At 39.7% G+C, this 20,638-nt stretch overlaps 1 protein-coding gene across 2 annotated transcripts in view; it reads left to right on the top strand.

Annotated features, from left to right (window-relative positions):
* NIBAN1 (niban apoptosis regulator 1) overlaps nt 1-20,638 on the top strand; it is a 169,868-nt gene that overhangs the window by 35,974 nt on the left and 113,256 nt on the right. The window contains exon 1 of one of the 2 annotated variants that reach the window (XM_019738092.2): nt 2,836-3,056. The exons of the other annotated variant lie outside the window; for it this stretch is intronic. Within the exon in view, the coding sequence (XP_019593651.2) occupies nt 3,002-3,056 (55 nt within the window). The 5' untranslated portion in view covers nt 2,836-3,001. Of the gene's footprint in view, nt 1-2,835; nt 3,057-20,638 lie in introns of those variants that run through there. 2 annotated transcript variants of the gene reach the window in all.

Raw genomic sequence — 20,638 nt, 5'->3', positions numbered from 1 at the left:
ATAAAGTTATTGAATTGCTTGGAGACTCATTTTTAGTGTGTGATTAATAAAATGATGCCCACATAGGATTTGCAAGTATTAAATACTATGACTAAAATAATGAGTTCCTTAATTTTTCCTGTAAACCGATTGGGGAAAAAAAGTGCTTTATTTGTTTGGGTTAAAAAAAAAAAAAGGGAACAGCAGTTCTTTCTTAATATAATCTTAATGATTTTCAAGGGCCAATTAAAATTCCACTTTCTCGGGAAAATTTGCTTCCTTGATCACTCTTGGTCATATTGATAATAACAATTCTAGCTTCCATTTGTTGAACACTTACTATGTTCCTGGGAATATGATAAGTGCCTCACAGCCTTGGTCAAATTTAATTTTGACACCAACCCATGAGGTGAGTGTTATTAGCTCCATTGAACAGTTAAGGAGACTGAGACAGGTAATTTATGCAACGTGCCAGGTCCAATGGCTACTTAGTTATCAGATTAGGATTGGAAGCTAGAACTATTGGGTTATGAAACTTGCTAGCATTACAAGTTTCCTTGTATCTTATTCCAACTGTGAATGCTACAAAAGAGCAAACAATGATAGATCAGAATAATTAATCTTTTCTCAGAGTGTTCCCAAACAAAAGATGACAAGCTAACACTATATTCTGGCAGAAGATCCAAATTAGTTTACTTTAATAACAATAGTAACATTCTGAGGCACAACTATAGCAGTTTATATAATGAAAGGAATTACTACTCTGAGATGTGCTTAATTCTAAGACAAATATTGAGAAAGGAATCGAACATTGAATAGTTTAAATCATTGTATACGTAGTTATCTGCAAATGCTCTTTATTCATTGAGATCACAGCTTTCATTGAGTCTATATTCTTACATTGTATATATCATTCATTCACTTATTCAGTAGTTATCGATTGAATACCTACTATGTGCCAGGTGCTGTTCTAGGCATTTGAGATACAACAGAGAATATAACGAATAAAATCCCTGACTTTAAATAATAATAATAATGAAAACAAATAATTAAAAACAAAAAAGAAGAAACAACAACAACAACAAAGAAAATCCCTGACCTTATTAGGTCCATCTCAGTGGGGAGAGACAGAGAAATATATGTCAGATGATGTTAAGTGATACGAATAGAAGTGATGAAGGATAAGGGGCAGAGAAAGGTGAGGGCCGGTGTTTAAATGGGAAGTCAAGAAAAGCCTCTCTGAGGTGTTAGCATTTAAGTGGAGATTTAAGTGAAGCGAGAGACTTAGAGAGTGAACAATGTGGATATCTGAGGAAAGAGCATCTGAGGTGAAAGAAAAGCACCTGCAAACCCCTTTGCTTGATGTGGCTGGAACAAAGAGAAAAAGAGGAGAGGCCTGGTCATAGATGAGGACAGAGAGGAATTCCGGCCTAGTGTCAGTGATAGACTTTGTAGCTTTTTTTCTGAAGAAGGGAGAACAGTTAGGAGGCGATTGCAATTATCCAGGTGAGAAATGATTGGATGGGAACAGTGGAGGGGATGAGAAATGGTTGGATATTGCATGTATTTTAAAAGTACAGTTGACCCTTGAGCAAGGCAGGTGGTTAGGGGTACCGATACGCAATCAAAGATTCACATCTGACTTTTGACTCCCCTCAAACTCAGTCGTCATCCCTCAGTATCTGCAAGGGGATTGGTTCCAGGATCCCCATGGATACTAAAATCCATGGATTCGAAACTCAGGGATACTGAGTTCCCTCTATATATTTATTGCCTTACAATCCACATAGAAGTAGACCTGTGAAGTTCAAACCCCTGTTGTTAAGGAATCAACTATACAATTGAGAGGATTTCCAGACGGACTGGAATGTAGGGTGTGAGAGATTAGGTGTAAGGCGTGAGAAATCTTTGTGTTAAAATGCTAGTGAATTAACTTTGGAGGAAAAAGCCTTCAAAGTCTTCTTCAGGCCTGGCTCTTGCATGTACAGACCGTTTGACCTTGGAAGTGAAGTACACTTCTAAAAGTCTAACTACTAAGAATAGGGAGAAATGAGTGGGGACCCTTCTGCCCAGAGCTGGTTCTTGTTTGGGAGATGCTGCCAAACTAAATAGCGGCTGTGGGAAAAGAACAGATGCTCTTTCTGATGAACCATTTCCAACTTGTCAAGGAGAGGAACTGAACCCGAAGGTGGAAGAACTGAGTTTGATGAAGACGTTTCAGGGCTGGGAGCGTTGTAGGACTCAGCCTTAGGTTTTCCCTAAGTTTTTCCATTTCTTTTTTCCTCCCTTCATTTCCCACACTCTCCTTGGCCCAACTTCTTGCTTTCAGCAAGATACAATTTACCATTGACTCTCAAACTTCAGCCGGCGTCTGATTTGCTGGGAGTGCCTGTGAAAACATAGATTGCTGGGCCCCCTTGCCTCTCTCTCTCTCTCTCTCTCTCTCTCTCTCTCTCTCTCTCTCACTGTGTGTGTGTAGAGGTGTAGAGGGGCAGAGAGGGAGCTGAAATTTTGCATTTCTAACAAGTGCTTCGGTGATGCTTGAGAACAACTCTTGCTGCTTGTACCAGAGGTCATGCAACCCAATGAGATCTAGAACTCTGTTGGGTGTGAGTGGGGAAGGTTCCAGCTCACAGATGTTTTCAGTCACCGGAGAAATGATCCATCTACCCCAAAGTGTTTCTCAGCTGCCCTAAACCGGTGAGAATAAGAAGGGGAAGCCGGCGAAGAGGAGGAGCAGGAATTGCTTCCAAACTAGACATCCCCTCGGAGCTCAGCAGAGAAACCAGGGCGGGAAGACGGCCCCTGGCCAACCCACAGTCCCTTAGAGGGCGCGGACCTGGAGGGAGGCGCCCCAGAAGGCGGCGCCTCTCGGAGGAAGTTGGCTCTTTAACTGCAGAGCACCGAAGCCTGTCGTATCAGCCTCCTAGAGCGAGCAGCTGTCGCCCACGGGAGCCGTCAGTGCCGCCCCGGGTGCGGGCCGCGCCGTCTCCCCCTGTCAGCACCCGCGCGCCCCGCCGCCATGGGCGCTTCATCCTCCAGCCAGCTGGACGAGGGCAAGTGCGCCTACATCCGAGGTACGCCTGCCCGCGGGACCCTTGGGCCACGCCCGCCTAGAGGGGGCGTCCCGAGCGGGTCCCCACAGTACGCCCCAGGCTCATGCCCCACTGTCTACCTGCTGGCACGGGGGTCCCCAGGTCCGACCCAGGGCGGGTGTAGCTGGCCGGCGCGCCTCGGCTGGTGTCGGGCTGGGGATGCTTCGGGAAGCGCCGCCGGATGGTTGAGAGAGTCAGGTGCAGGCTGCGGGGTGGGGCATGACCTCCTTTCCTCCGCTGCGCCCCGCTCGGGGTCTACCCCCGCCCTCCCCACCGTCACCACCATAAACACCTCGCCCTCCTGTACCTGGAGCCGAACTTTCTGAAGTTGCCGCAGAGAACCACGGGGATATCCCGCGTTTCTCGAGATTTCCCTGGGGATTCCCGGCCTATCACGCAGAATTTCCCTCCTGGTCATACTGGCCTTCTTTTGTAAAACGCAGCGTGGGCCACAGCTTCACTTGAACTTCAGACTGTTACTTGGGGGATGATTTCATCAGAGGCAGAAAGGACAGTTTCATTGTGCTCCCAGGTTGTACGGTTCCCTTCCCTACCCGGAGAAGAGAGAAAGCAAAAGAGGAACACTAGAATATTTTGTAACTGTTGTTTAAATACAATTTGTTGCTAAAGTTGTCGATGGGGAGAGACTCATTTTGGGAGACTTTCAGAGAGGAGGTGACTCAGAAAAGAGTGGATGCAGACGAAACACACCAAGCTGAACTGAAACTGCAGGCAATGATGATTCCTATCTCCTGGGCGTACTTGGTCTCCCTGGTTTCCCTCCCCCTATAACCTTGCCCACAACTGATACCTAACATTTGGTTTTCTTATGAATTTAGAGTTTTTCTGGCTTTAGAAATACCTTCTAAACTGGGTATGAAAGTTTTACCCTAATTCTATAAAGAAATGGTTACGTTCTTCCTGATACCTCTATCTGGCCCCCGAACCTTTTCCTAAAAAAGAAAGCATTTATTTAGTATCTTTATTCAATATTTGTTTTCATTTGAAAAGGATATCAAGTCAGGGCACTTGAGCACAGTGTAATTGATTTTCCAGATTCCTGCTCTGGTGTTTTGGGAGCTAGAAGGTCATCTGTCAGGGGATGAAAATTGGTCAGGTATTCCTTCACTGTTGTTTATTTAAAACAGGAAAACTATGGATGACTTGTTTCTATCAGTGAAAGAGCTAAACTCAGCCTGCCTTCGTCTTATACATTTGGCTTTATGCTTGTTTTCACCATTGTGTAGGGGACAACATAGGAGAACATAGGGAGAAGGGGCTTGCATTGATTGAGTTATGAGCAAGACATGTTTGTGGCATTTATTTTATAAGACTTCATTTCACTGAAAAGCTTAGAAACGCCTAAAGTTGAAGCATGGCCATCTACAGTGCTCATTGGACGTCCAGCAATATGAGGGATTAACTTCCCTGAAGACAACTTCGTGACCAGGACAGTTGTGTCTGTCATACTCATGCAAACATTGTACGCGTGTGAAAGAAAATGTGTTGCCTTTCTAATTCTGATATTAAATTATCAGATCTACAAAAGCATACCATAGCTAGCACACAGGGAGGACTTGTAATGAATGCGCTCTGAATGAATACACCTATAGCCGATTGTGTGACATCCCCTAGTCTTGTTCAATTTCATCTCCTTGTTCTTTGTTTGGGAGGGCACTTTCAAGGTATGTAGGGACAGAGGGAAGAGAAGAGTTAAAGTTAGAATACCTCCAGAGAAAATGAGACGTTGCCTCATTTGAGAATACAAGTCCTGGCAAAGGAGAAAAGAGCATTGGAAAAATGCTTGGTGTCGTGAATTGTTAGTGCATGAGCCAATGAAGGTCATGGGGCTGTGATTTCCTGATGGTTTTGAAGCCCCAGATCCCTGAAAAAAAAAACAAAAACAAACCATAACTCTATCTTCCCCGATTTGCCCATCCTTTAGCTCATAAATAGTCTCAAGCTTTGATTTAATTGTAAGCAGAACGACTGGAAGTATGACTGTAAAGTTTAAATACAATTTTACAACCCATTTCTCACAAAGTAGCTGCCAGTGAAATATAAATTTGTAAGCTCCTGTAGCTGAGACAATCACTTTCTTTCAAACATGATAAACTTTGCTAACACATGGAGACTAAGGAGTCTATTTGGAGCAAGTTTTCTTAATACTGTGTGTTAGAAGCAACCATCTGAGTCAGCATTTGCTTTTAGACAAATCATTGAACAGCTGTTGTTTGGTTTGTGTGCCTCAAAACTTTGTGTTGATACTGATCTTTGTCACATGAATGTTTTGAGTACATTATTTCGTAGGCTTTGGGAAATCTCTAGGTAAACAGTTATCAGAAGTGTTAAGGAGTTACTTATTTCTAAAGATATTGGTTTTGAAAATTACTACCACACTCATGTTTCTTACAACAGAATACATATTTGGGATTGTTTCTAGAAGACTTTCAGTAACTTCCCTTGATAAGATGTTTCTATTAATAAATAATACTGAGACCAACTTGTGATCACATGGGTAATGTCATCTGTTAGCCTGTGGTGATGATTTTAGCACTGACCTAAAAAAGGTCTTACTGTAATGAAAAAGGAAGCTCATATAATCCAGGTATCAGTGGCCAATTTAGAGCACCTTTCTCCTTTTATGCCTAGAAAATCAGTGTTGCAGCTGAGAACTATGGGATACACAGGTCCTGGGGTGGGGGCTGGTGGACACCTCTAGGCCTGGTAGCAGCAAATAGCAGTTAGGAAAACTGTTGTTTTCCAGGGCCCTGATGCTTTAAAGTAAGAAATGAGTTTCAGCTTAAAAACATGTATTTCTCTGCAGAGAATTTTCTGATATTCATGCTGTAATGGTTAACTTAGGTGGCTGTATATGAAATTTATGCTGGTAATAGTATCTAGAGTAAAATCTCCATTGACAAGGTGACTGGAAGGTAGGAGAGTTGTACATGTTTGCAATCTACTCAGTGTAGATGTGTAGTACTAGTTCACACATTTGCTTATTCTTCAGTCATGATTTGTTGGTAGGAGAGGGGCATATGAACTGGTCTGATTTATCTGGATCGTTATGACTATGTCATCTTAGAGTTCAATGTATCTGGCTAGTAATGGCCGTAGGAAGTGGGTTAAGATTATACTATTAGTATTTGTCTCAGTTCCTACTTTGTAGAAATGAATGGATTCTCCTCAAAAATGAGCAATTGCAGCTCCCCAGATGGGAATAGCAAGGATGGGAGAAAAAAGGAGAGGGCCCATTAGGAATAATGCACAAACGTATATTGATCACATTATATTTTGATTGAAAAATGCCTTCAAGGATACCAAACAACCAATAAAGTTAGTAGGAGTTTTGAATTAGGAAAGCAATTGCCAATTGGGAATCTCTAGTGCATAGGGCAAGTAATTACTTTCGACCACCTTCAGTTTTTATGAATGGAAACCAAGACTTTGGGAATTTAGTGTGAATTGAGAATTTCTTAGATTCATCACAAATAAGACACTAAACTGAGACAAAGTAACATTTTCTCCTGTACTTGTGGAAGAAACAGTGACCTTCCTTCTTGGGTCCAAGTTCATGGTTTGATGAACTCATAGAATCAGATGCTAAATCGAAATCTCCTCTTGATGAAGCACTTCTTTTTTCTATGGGCACTGGCTGCAAGAGGACACACCATCAAAGGTGCTTTAGTAATAGTGACTCTTAAAATGACAATAGTGATTTTTTTTATTAGTTTCATGTGTACAAAACACTGTAATAGTTAGACATTTATCATTTATACGCCTCACAAAGTGATAATCTACTACCCCTCTGACGTCTCATACAGCCATTACATTTCCACTGTCTCTATTCCTTATGCTGTAGTCCACTTCTTGTAAACATATATATAAAATTATAGTTGACCTTCATTGTTATTCAGCTTCAGTTTCAGGTGTACAGTGCAGTGATCAGGCATCTACATCATACCTGAGGTGGTCTCCCTAATAAAACAAGTGTCCATCGGATACTCTACAAAATCCTTACAACATTATTGATTATATTCCCCAAATTGACTTTCATATCCCCGTGGCAATCTTGTGGTTATCTATTGTTCTTTCTAATCACCTCACCTTCTCCCTTATCCCCAACCCCCCCTCCCATCTAGCAACCCTCAGTTTTTCTTCTATGTCTCTGAGACTGTTTCTGATTAGTTCGTTCATTTATTCTATTCTTTAGATTCCACATATAAGTGAGATCATATGGTATTTGTCTTTCTCTGTTTGACTTATTTCACTTAACATAATGTTCTCTAGGTCCATCCATGTTGTTGCAAATGGTAAGATTTCGTTCTTCTTTATGGCTGCATAATACTCCATTGTTTAAAGACTAAAAGACAATAGTGATTTTAAAGTGTTTTTTTTTTTTTAATTCATTTTTGCTGTGGACTCCTGAACTGATTGTAGTTTTACTCTATTCTAATCTTTGGGAAAGTCTGAACTGGGTCCCCAAGTAGAAAGTGCAACAGCAGGAGCTCATTTGTAATAGTAGTTTCTAATATAACTAAAATAAATGTACTGTGAAAGTTTTACAAAATATGCAGTGTGAATTAACGGTTGTGACTTTTAATCTCCTAATCATAAATTTTTATGTTTTTTTTGGTCAGTGAAGCTAGGTAATATCATTTTAAGAAAAAAGGTACATAAAAGAATTTGCTTTGCGAGATTGGAAAACAAGTCAGAAGTAAGGACAAAAGAATAATGCAAAGGAAGACAAAAGAATAAAAGAGCACAATTCATCTGCTGCAGTCTGTTTAAAGCACTTTAGTAAAATATAGGACATGAGGACTAGAATTCTAACTGTTCCAAACTAAAACACACACACGCACACACACACACCATCACCAAACAAAACCCCAAATGTAATACAGATTTTCTCCTTTGAAACTGGAAAATTCATTTAAAAAAAGACACTAGTAAGTCGCTGCCAATAAGAAAATGCAAGCCAGCTTATAAAAGTGCTTGCTTTTTTTTTTTAGTACTGCATGTTGTTTTTTTTCTCATTTAGAGGGGAGAAGGAAAGATTTAAAGATATGAAAGCAATTAATTCAGTTTTGCAAATTGCAAGGTCTAGGACCCAAAGCAGTTTATATTTTTATGCTTGGTGGTATTTGGATGTTGATATCTGTAGGATTAGAATAATAGTTTTGACTAGGATCCCCATAGTGGTTTTATAAAAGTCCATCGTCTGAAGGAAGTTTGAAAGAAGAATAAATGTCTCTGTGCCAGACCATGTGATTTCTTTTTTCTTTTTAAAAAAACATTTTTATTTTAAAACAAAACATAGGTTCAGGAAAACCACACGAAAGGAATACAGAGCTTAGAGAGTCATTATAAGGCATATATCCTTGCAGCCATCACCCAGGCCCAGAAATGGGAAGAATATCACTAGCCATTCCTAGAAGCCTCCATGTTCTCCATCCCAATCCTAGACCTTTTTGTCTCTCCCAAAATAACCACTGTTTTCAGTTACCTATTGCTGCCCAACAAAGTCCCACCAAAGCTACTGGCTCTTAAAACAACTATTTATTTGTTCACAATTATGCTATCTGCCCTACGTTCAGCTGGGCAATTCTACGTCTTATATTGCCTGGTGGTCATTCCTGGGGCTGCATTCCACAGACTGATTGGCTGGTGGATAGCCTCAAATTGGAAGGCTTTCTGTCTCTCCAGGTGGCCTTTTAACCTGGTCTTTCCAGTAAGGTACTGGATTTTTAAAATGGTGACTCAGAGTTTGCAAGAGTACAAAAGCTTCTAGAAGCTGCCAGGGCTTCTTATGTCTTAGGCCTAGAATGGCACAGCATTACCTGCTACATTCTATTGGTTAAATTAAGTCTGGGATCAGCCCCGATTCAAGAGGTGGGTACTCCATGAAGTCATGAATACTACAAATTATGATTCATTAGAGGTTACCACTGTAATGGACTACCATTCCACTCCAAGATTTTATAGTCATGGCTTCCTTATATTTCCTTACGGTTTTATCACCCAACAATGATTTTTTAAACACTATGGTTTAGTCTTGCCTATTTAAAAATTATCTGTTTTAAGTTTCTTTGAATCTACTATTTTCCCCTACCTGTCTCTCTTTTACTTGCAAGTTATCTGTTGAAAGAGCGGGGCTATTTGACATGCGGAGTTTCCCACATTTCTCCTGTATTTTCTACAAATTGGAAGAGTGACCGTGAGTCTTGATTAGACTCAGGATTAATACTTTTGTCAAGACTATAGGTGGTGTTGTGTTCTTCATTTGGAGGCACATAACACGTGGTTGTCTCTTTTCGTGATTTTAGCAACCATTAATAGTTATGGCCAGGATCTATTAATTATCTGGGAGTACAGCATATGGTGATATTCTAATTATGCCACTGTGTTTTTATTTATTAATTTTATAGAGTGCTACTTTCCTTATCTACTATTTGGTTACCTCGTACTATAGTTCATACAGGAAAGGCAGGACCAAAAATTTATCCTTTCCTTTTATTTACCAGTTTTCAAGATAATGTATTGGTTTCTGTCATTCCCCCAAAGGTGATCAATTAATTTATAAAATATCATTATGAACTCATGAATTCTATTGTAATTCTTATCCTTATTGAAGCTCAAACTTCCTGTCATTGGCAATGAAAGCTTCTTCAGGTTGGCTCCTGAGTTACCCTAATAGTGTTTGATAGCTTCTTTGCCATTTGGTAGGTCAGGGTATTCTAGGCTTATCTTGTTTATTTCCTAGGCTGTACTTGGAACAAGCAATATCTATAAGAAGCCCTGATTTCTCTTAGTGGGAACTGGTATTTCAAGATGACATTTTGGGCCTACGGAGGCTCATTGCTATGACTAGGTTGACCATTGTTTCTGGACCATTTTAGTGGGCAGAAGTAGGAAAAAGTGTATGTTTTCTACATTATGTGAATGTTTCCCTTTTTCTCGGTTCCCAAAGCACAGGATCATAGAATTAAATATCCCCAAATTCTCATTTACTTTATCCCACTTAGTATATGCAACAGTGGAAGACAACAATACAGATGCTGCCATCATCAACTATGATTGTAGAAAACTATTGAACGAACTGTTCTAAGAATCTGTAACAAAGGTTTTGTATATGCTATTCCCGTCCTCCTCCAATTGTATTTTGTGACTTTACTGTCTCAGAGAATATAACCATTATGTATTATTTAACGCATCAGTCCTTATGTTGATGTGTCTCTGGTGTTTGAAGCTCATTATCTGGTAGATTCCTCAAGAAGAGTTCATGGGAACATAAAGAACTATGAAAATAGACTAATTTAGTGGCTCGATGATATCACCAAACATTAGTTTATTTTTATCTTTCTACTCTCTGTGGGCTAGCTCACCTTATGGTTGAAAGAGGTATCACATTCTTAGGTGAAAAAATGTCTCAGAGGCTGAAAAGTAGACATTCTTTTCTTTGAGTCTCTTTATAAAGAGCAAACCTTTCCCAGATGCCTCCCTAGCAGACCCTCCCTTACATCCCACTGATCAGAATTAGGCCAGACATTCCTACCTAAGCCATCACTGGCAAGAGCATGGGATTATCATGATTTGGCTAGACTAATCCAGATTTACCCCTGGGCTAGGGATGAGGACAACGTTTCCTAAAAGCTTGGGGAGATCGTGGATCCCTGCACAAGTCAGGTTCAGTTAGCAAGAAGAAACATGAATGGAAGGAAGGGAGTAAAAAGTACATTGAGACAGAAAACTGATGGTAATGATAGGGCAACAAGATGAGATCCGTGTAAGATGTGGTGCTCAAGAGGATAGTAAGTTATTCTTGTGAAAAACCAGGGGACTTTTGAGTAGAGAGAACTGCATATAGAAGGGAAAGAGGGGATAGATCTTGAAGGAACTGAAGACAGGGAGGTATGGCTGGAGCGTAGTGAGCAAGAGGGAGAGGGGTTGGATGGGAGAGGATCCCTCGTGGCACTTACTGCTAACAGACATGTATTTATCTGTTAAGTTTTTTTAGGCCTGCCTATCACCACTAGAATGTAAGCTCCATGAAAGCAGGGTCTTAATTCACTGCCATAGTCTCAGCAAATAGTTCAGTGTCTGGTACATGGTTTATTATCAATAAATATTTGATTAATAAATGAATGAAAGGGGAAAAAATTCTAAACTATAATGAATATCCTAAAATATAAGAGAAGTATTAGGTTTGCAAAACAAGTTCGGGTTGCAATGAAGAAATGACAATAATAGAGTAAGAAATACCTCTTGGAAATTAACAATCTAGTGATCAAGATTTTAAAAAACCCAATTGTTGCTTTGGAAAATGAAGTTGAGGACATCTTGCAGAAAATAGAGCAAAAAGATCAAAAGATGGAAAATAGAAGAGGCAATATTAAAAACAATTAAAGGGTTAATCCAAAAATTTCAGTATGTGACTCACTGAGGTCCCAGAAAATAGAGAACAACAACAAAGTTATTGAAGAAATAATACAAAACCTTTTCTAGAGCAGAAGATCACATGTCTTTGGATTTATAGAGCCAAACAATTCTTGGTGCTCATCCAAGAGCTGGATAATAATTCATATTCCCATCATCCAAAATCGGAAGACTTTGTAATGCATAGGGCATTGTATAGAGTCCTCAATAGTAGCAAGCAGAAATTAGCCCTAGACTTCAAGAGTGCTCTAAACCTGCGCAAATGAAAAATGAGAAAGCAAACCTCAAAAGGACCAAACTGATCCTAAGTAACTAAACTGCATGCCTGAACAAAGTCCAACATTCTTCATAGGAATACAACAAACTACACATTCAACAATGTAAAATTCACGATAGCCAGCATCCAATCCAAAATTACTAGGCAAATGAGGAAGCTGGAAAATATCCATAACTCTAATAAGACAAAAAAATAAAATAAAAATCCATCAATAGAAACAGCCTGAGGAATTACAGACTTGATGAAATTAGCAAACAAGGATGTCAAGAGAGTTTTTATAAATGTGTTCCATACGTGCAAGTAGAGGAAAACATGAGCATGATGAGGAGAGAAATGGAAGATACGACAAAATAATTCTTCTCTCCAGTCTTTGGGAAAGAACAATGTGACTACTGTGTTTTTGAAGTCTGTTGGAACATCTGTTGGAGAACGTCGCTGTAGTACCTGCTACCAGCATTCTCGATAGATCGGGCAGAGGGGGAGAGCAGATCTGCACACAGAACTGCTGACATGTGCTGGTCTGTGGCCAGGACCGCTGAGCAGGATCAACTCAGAAATGAAGGGAAACTGGATGTTCTTTTTCCAAAAAGGACATTGTTAATAGTGGTCATGGGCCATTACCTTTGAGGCTCGCACAGGACAAGTGACAATTTCTGTAATTAGCTCAAAAGAATTCAGAGGCTTTTCCCAATTTGGATTGAACACATTTGTTTTTAAAAATTATTTCCTATGTAAGTCATACGGAATGAGTTAGATTTGTCTGAATAATTGCCTAAACAACACAGACACAGGCCTGGAGCTAGATTAAGATAAATTTTATTAGCAGCAATAGAAAATGTGTAACATCTGGAGTACAAATATTTTAAATGGTTCCATTGGAGAGGATTAAATTAGTAACGTTAATTGAAATGTGCTGTTTAAACTTAAAGTAAATAAGAATTTTAGAGCGTGACTAAAACCTAAGAGCATGACTATCAACTCCTAGTCTGAGGAATGATAATAATAATAATTACAGCAAACACTGACATTTATTGAGTTCAGCCTGCTGTGTGCCAGGCAAGTAAATGTTTCAGAGAAAAGGTAACAAGTGCTCTTGAAAATTCCAAGTCTTGTCCACATAACTTTTTCTTTAACGGAAAAGGAGTATCAACTTGCTATGATTTGAACAGTGACTTATGGACTTTAAATGAGCCAAACCAGTAATTTTATCCTTTGAGTCCATATCTTAATTCTAAATGATATGACTGTTTTTTTAAGTGTTTTCAGTGGATGAGACTATAAATAGCATAATCCACAAATTAAAATTCATGTATTAGCAAAACATAATATGGAATTTACACCCAGGTGGAAGTAGGTCATTTAAAAACTTTAAGTAAAGTGGTAGCTTTACGCACCTTCTTCATTATAGAAGAATATATTTATATTTGGGAAGCAAGGCACACAAGACTCAGAACTAGAGCTTTCAAATTGAAAAACAGGCATGATACTCTGGGGACTGGCTAAATCTGCAGCTGGATTCTCTGTAGAGTTCGGACCCGTCAAAGGGCTGCCTTCAGTTTCCCGTAGGTAAAATGAAGACAGTCACACCCAGTGAGATGAAAGGAACTCAGAAAGAAAGGTAGTGTAATTATCTGATGTCCTCAGTCTACTATTATGCTAATCAATTTGATTTTACTATCAGTAATGGCAGCAGGCCTTCCTAGAGTAAATAATTGGCTTTCAGATACTGCCGAATAATACCTATCTCACACATTTGCTCTGTAAACTAATTAATGTTTCAGAGTGTTTAAGCACAATGCCGCCACAGAAACAATGGCATTATAATTTGTTGGGACACTCTAGGATTGTAATTAGTACTAATTAGATTCTTTTTAACAGCTTGTTGAATTTACAAATTACTGCATTCCAAGGTATTTTGCTTTATTTATTCATTATGAAAGTGTTAGGCACAATGGTTTAAAGAGAGCCTTTAAACAATTATTGTCAAGATTCCACACATACCCCTTCCCTCACATCAGGGGAGGCAGTAGCAAGACACCTTTCTAGGAACTTGTCATGGGGGAGAGCAGCCCTGGTGATGTGCCAGAAGTTAGCTCACACCGGCTGGCAATGCTGATTCCGGGCACCCTTTTCTAATTGAGAGTTTAGCAACATCAGATTGGTAGCTTGAAATTAGCCAGGATGGGTCTTTTTTTTCTTTTATTTTGAGACCTACTTTACCAGCACTTCACCGCCAGTGTCTTTCTCTTCAGTTCATAGGGTCTGGTCACAATCAGAACCAACGGCCAGTGACCTGAAGCCAGATTTCAGCTGTATGTTAGTCAGAATAGGCTGACTGCTGAAATGAACATTCCCGGAATCTCAGTGGCTTGGTAGGATAATGATTTATATCTCACTTATTATGCCATCCAATGTGATTCCATGTGGGATAGAGAAGGGGGCGGGGTTACTCAGGGACCCAGATTCTTCCCATCTAGTGTATTGTACCATGGTCCACTGGCAATCTGGTGAAAACCTAACAGACCTCTTCTCAGCATAGCGTTTTTTAATTAAAAAAAAAAAAAAAATACACGGGATTACAAAAGAAACCAATTTTATTAAAATACAGTTATCAAAATATTTTTAGAATCTGTAATATAATGTGTATGCTTCTTTATTAATGCATTCAGAGACAAGGTCTCGTGGTAGGTCTAATAACTGCTGTCATTTTGATGAAGTGCTGTTCTAACATATGCAGCAAATGAAATGTGCTAAAAAAACATCTGTGATCTCTGTTGATAACAGAGTCACAAGTACTGCTAAATTCTACTGTGGTTTGTTCATAATTAAAGGAAATGCTGAATTTGAGCTGGGGGTTAATAAAAAAGTATGTTATTTCCCCCTATTCAACTTTGGACCCTCTGAATTTTATCTGCAGATCCCATAAGGGTCCACAGACCCCATATTAGGAATCCTGATCTATTGGATCCCTTATTCGTAGGTCCACAGAGACCTTAACTGGATAACCTACATAACGTGTTTCCCCTAAAATAAGACCTAGCCGGACAATCAGCTCTAATGTGTCTTTTGGAGCAAAAATTAATATAAGACCTGGTATCATATTATATTGTATTATTGTACTATATTGTGTTATATTATATATTATACCCATTCTTACAGTAAAATAAGACCATGTCTTATATTAATTTTTGCTCCAAAAGATGCATTAGAGCTGATTGTCCGGTTAGGTCTTCTTTTCGGGGGAAACACGGTATGTCTGCAGATAAGAGGAGGGACAGTGACATTAGGTGCGAACATTTTATAGACGAGGTCTGGAGGTGGCAAACATTTCATTTTCCACAAGACACAGCTTCCTTCTGTATCTTTCTGCTTGGCAATTCCCATCAAAAATCCTATCCCTTCGTTGATCACCTCTTCCCTTAAATTACCTCAACTTGTTGACCCTAACATTTCAATGAATAGTTTTTCTACTTTAAGTATATTCCCTCTTTGAGAGTAAGCTGCGACTTTATCTTTAGATAAGAAAATTTCAAGCCCTCTAATCTTGAGCTGTCCGATGTGGCAGGTGTTAGACCTGTGTGACTACTGAGCCCTTGAAATGTGACTGGTCCAGATTAAGATATGATTGTAAAATACACAGGGGGTATTCAAGACTTGATACAAAGAATATAAAATACCCTGTTAATATTATTGAACAGCAATTATGTGTTAAAGTAGTTCTATTTTGGGTTCTATTGGATTACATAAAATATATTAAGATTAACTTAATCTGTTAAAAAGTGTTAATATGCTACTAGTGATAACATGTTAAGGTCTGGCTGCGTGCAGCTTGAAAAAGTTAAAAATCGAGAGACAAGGTTGGTGGAAAGAATGCAGCATTCAGGAACGATGGTGGACTCCCTGTCCAAAGGCCATCTCCCTGTTCTTAGACCAGTCAGAAGCTTTCACAGGTACCCAAGAAGAAAAACAAAGAAAAGGTGGAGTCAGTCAGGCAGGCCTGAGGGCTGACATTGCTTCCTGGGGATCTGGTCTATTTTAAGATAATGTTATCTCTGGACTGGGACTGGCCACCATGGCCTGGGGCTTTATGTGTCACCAGGAAAAACTGCGAGGGAGTTGCAAAACGCATTCCAGTGTTGGGGCGCCTGAGGATTAAGAAATTGCTCTTTTCAAGTTAGGATTCTGTTGATTAAATAGATTAACGAGGTATGTGTAGACTTAGGAAAGGGAACAAAACAGAGTGTTAAGTTAGTTAGTGAGAGAAACCAAGAGAAAATCTCCGAATATCAGGGTACATCTTACTGCAAACTAGCAAAGTCTAACTACGAGTGTCTAGATAGCGAGCTCTGCGGGGGGTGAGTCAAACTGCAAATGAGCTTACGTCTAATGACGTTATCGATTTACCGAATTTGACCCTTCCTCTAGAACTCTTAAAATTACATTTGAGGCCACGTCTGTGGCTCACATGATATGTCTTTTAGACTGTTTGTTGTTCTTGGATAACGCTGTCATAAAAGGTGCGTGGAGCTGAAAGGTGCTGAGAGATAAGCTTCTAGCAGAACCCCTTTCTTGTAATCTAGAAACTGAGGGAGCTCCCCCATCCACATAGCTGGGAATGGCAGACACAGGGCTGGACCTCCGGGTCTCCATACCCCTGGTACAGAACTCTTTTCATGGTCTGTGGTACTTTAACCAAGCTAAACCAAACCCAAAAATCTCCAAGCTTTAAGTTTCCAGTCCAAACCAGAATATATTCTCATTCAGACATAGACATAAAAATACTGAAAATGGAAAGTTTTAATCTGTGTAATGCGTACATGTTTGCCCAAATTTGTGAGGGGAAAATAAGGATGCGCATTATATATGGGTAGTACTAATTCTGTATCTATGTCAATGTTTTTAGTTCTTTTTATTTATGCTTATGACTTAAAAGTGCAATAATAAAGAAATAATGCTAACATTCCTTTATAATACAAAAAAACAAGTACTAAATATAAATAAGTAAAAATTTTAATGAAGAAATTACAATGAAAGATTTTTTTTCCCTGAAAGCTTGGGCCCAAAATGTGGGTGCGCGTTATACACGGGAGTGCCTTATACACGGCATAATACGGTATTATTAAGACCTAAATTTGAAAGTTAAGTATAGCTTCCCCTTGCTACTAAAGAATTGCATGCACAGGTGGGCAGACAGACTGGCTTGACTCCTTCCTGAACCCAGAAAAAAAGAAGCCCTGAGGTCATTCTCCTTGTCCCTGGTCTCCTGCATTTCTCTTTGTCGAATGTTTAAGCTCATACTCTTCTGGATTTTTTCTCAGAGGGATGGAAACATGTGGAACCCTAGTATGTAACATGACGACCCCTTTCTCCTAGCCAGGAGGTGGTAGAGTGGATAGCAATGAAAAGAAATAAATGATGGGCTTCATTTTCTTTTCTTGGCTCCCACTCTGGACTCAATAGCCAAATTTAAGAGGATGTCTGGAATCTTTAATGACTTTTTTGTTCCAGAATATTCTTTCCCATGGGTTTCTCCCCCTCCAACTCACTCTCTCTCTGTAACACACTAATTTTCACAGGATTGCATTTGGCCCATTAATATTTAAATAGTATTTAAGGTAAGAGTTTAGATTACAAAAATCTCTTAAATGATGTACTGCCAATACGTCATTTTTTTTTTCTCCCCTTAGGACTTTTAAATAAAGTAAGCGAATCATGTAATTTGCTGTTGAAATTGAAATAACATAGTTACAGTACTCACACTCTTTGGAAAAGTTTTTCTGGCATGTCCCATTTTCTCTGTACTTGTATTTCTTTTCATTTTAAATGGTCTCTAGAATTTCTAAGGTCTGAGAAGAACCATAAGGAATGCCTCCTGTCCAAAGAGAACTTGAGTAGTCCACTTGCCAACATGTTTCACGGTTTGGAATTTCCTCTTTTCAATGTTGTTATTTGGCACCTTCATGAGAAAGTCATACCATAACTACTTTGCTTACTTCAGATTTTCACAGCTGTTGACATCTATGGATGTCTGAGAAAGAGAGCATAAACTCTTAGTGTCTCCATATGGTTTTTATGAAAATATATGATGCCTTGAGATGTGTTGATAGCCAAACTCAGCATTTCTCCAGGGATATTTTTTAAATTTTGCATTGTTCATTGTTAAAAGGATAAATATATACATATGGTGTGTTTTGCAAATGAGTGTAAGACATTGATTTGTAATAAAAACTTTCAAAATGATATTTACATTACATATGCGTATTTGTCCCATTTTTAGAAATGTGGACAAAATAAATTTGCAGAGCAGATAAATCCTTTTAAAACATTCATCATAAATGTTAACTATGCAGCTTTCTTGATTCAACAGAATATTGGCTCTGTAGGCAGGCTACCCAAGTTCAGGTTCTGACCCCATTCCCTAGCTGTGCAATCCTTTCTTTTGAAGTTATCTAACCTCCTCTAACCTTGGTTTCTTCCACTGTAAAATGCAGATCATAGTACGGCTCCGAACCAGAATTGAACTGATAGACATTTTCTATAACTTATGGAGCTGAGACTACAGAATGCTCCAGACTCAATAGAAAGCATGGACTTTAGGGACAAGTTCATGAAACTTGGTACAGAAGAGGTTCTAACTTACCATGGTTCTAACACTTACCATGTGACTTGAGGTTGTCTTTTAGGCCTCAGTTTTCTGATTAGTGAAAAGATCATTTAATTAATTCAGACTCTCCAAAGACTCTTACTTAGAATGAGCTTGTAGCACTTCACGGAGCACGTCTACTTCCTGTGGTGAGGCATTCATTTCATCCCTTCCGTTCTAGGCATCCAATAGAGTATGCCCTGTTCTGTGAACTGAGAGGAACAAAACAGACTAAACTGCTCTCAAGGGACTTCATCATGGAGGAGGAGGTGGGGAGAAACAAATAAGCAAATAAGATGGCACGTGGTAATAAAATTATGAAGAAATGTAAGAACAGGGAAGGCAAAAGAGCATGATGAGGGCTGCCACTTCAGACGAGGAAAGGGTCAGGGAAGGCCTCTGTAATATTCGAGTGGGATACAGGAATTTCTGGGGGAGGTACATCCTGGGCAGAGGAGACAGCAAGTTCAAAAACTCTGCATTTAGAAAGGAGCTCGTCTTGTCTTAGGAACAGCAAGAACACGAGTGTCATTAGATGGGCATGAACATTGGGAGGGCAGGGAGGCAAGTGGGGCCATGTTACACAGGGATTTATCGGCCATTGGAAAGACTTGGGCATTTGTTCTGAGACAAGACACCATGAGGAGTTCTGAGCCCAGGAATGACATCATCTACTTTCTCTGCTATGGAGAGAACAGACTGTAAGAGAGACAAAGGCAGAAGTGAGAGGTTAGTTGGGAAGCTAGAGCTATAATCCAGGTCAGGCATGGCTTGGGCTAGAGGGCAGCTGGAGGTCGTGAGAAGTGGTTGGGTTATAAACATAGTTTGAAGGTAGAGCTGACAGGATTTGCTGTGGGATAGGAGGAAATATAATAGTGGCTGTAATATAGTAGGCGACTCCAAGGTTTCTGAGCTAAGCAACAGAAAGAAAGGAGTTGTCACTTATTAAAACAGGGAAGACTGGGAGTGCAGATGAAGAGTTCAGTTTTGGACATGCTAAGTTGGATATCCACGTGGATATATCAGATAGGCAGATGGACTAATAATAACAATAACTGTTGTTTGTTAACGGAGGCCTTTAGTTACCTGCCAGGCACTGCGTTAAGAATTTATTACGCGTTACCTCATTTAAATCCTCACAATAATCCTCTGAGGTAGATGCTATTATCATGCTCATTTTGCAGATGGCAAGACAGGCCCAGGGAGAGTAAGTCTGTGGGGCTACATATGTAATATTTAAAGGATAAAGGTCTCCCTGAAGTCAAAATCCTGCTCGTATGTACAATGTCGCTGTGCAGACACAGAGGAGGAGGCAGGTGGGCTTCCAAATAGCTGATCTGAGTTCCTCCTCCCAAAAGGAGTTTGCTGTACGGCTCTCTCTATGTCAGATTCCTCGACCTCTTTTTGTCTTCATTCTCACAGACACCTTGAAGGTGGTTGAATTCGGGTCAGAAGCATCATTTATTATGTAAGAGCAGGAAAATGCTGAGGACACATATTTACAACATATTTTACTTCTGAGGATTACAAATAATTTTTAGGGCCCAAAGTTATAACTTCAGGAGAGCAGTAAGAACTGTCATCTGATCAAATTATTGTTTTCAAAGGAAATAAGCTTGGATGCTGGTCTATGTTCATTATTGTGCTCTTGTATACCTGAGTTAGGCATTTGGCCATGAATTTTCATTTCTGGCATAGCCTACTCTGAAACCCGCTTCTTATTTGTGATGCTACAAGCCAGCGAACATTTTCCCTCTGCAGATCATGATAGCCTGTAGATGAACAAGCAGAAGTATAATCATGATGTTCTCATTCGCAGAAGCATCTCCCTGACAGGTCATCAGATAGCTTTATTGTTCCTGCGTACACTTCACAGGCTGCCGACGGCATGCATAATCATCTCTAGTAATTCATCTTCTTACCTAGTTTAATGGCCCCTATTACGTATCAGGAGAATGATGGAGTGGAAAGGCAGTTTGTCCAGGGCCTGCCTGCTTAAGAATCTGGAATAAATTACAGTGGAAAAATCAATTACATTAGCTCTTTCTTATTATGCAGTTACCTTTAGCCAATTTCACCTCACTAGGTTAAACAACCCTGGCTGGCCTCGGGGGAAAAAGTGTGCACCTTCTGACCGACAGGCTCAGATTTCCTTGTTCAGCATCAAGCTAATAGATGGTCAGTCATGAGACGATGCACTTGTAA

This window comes from Rhinolophus sinicus, linkage group LG17 (assembly GCF_036562045.2).
Source record: "Rhinolophus sinicus isolate RSC01 linkage group LG17, ASM3656204v1, whole genome shotgun sequence".
In the NCBI taxonomy this organism is placed as follows: Eukaryota; Metazoa; Chordata; class Mammalia; order Chiroptera; family Rhinolophidae; genus Rhinolophus; species Rhinolophus sinicus.
This window is presented reverse-complemented; position numbering and strand designations above follow the sequence as displayed.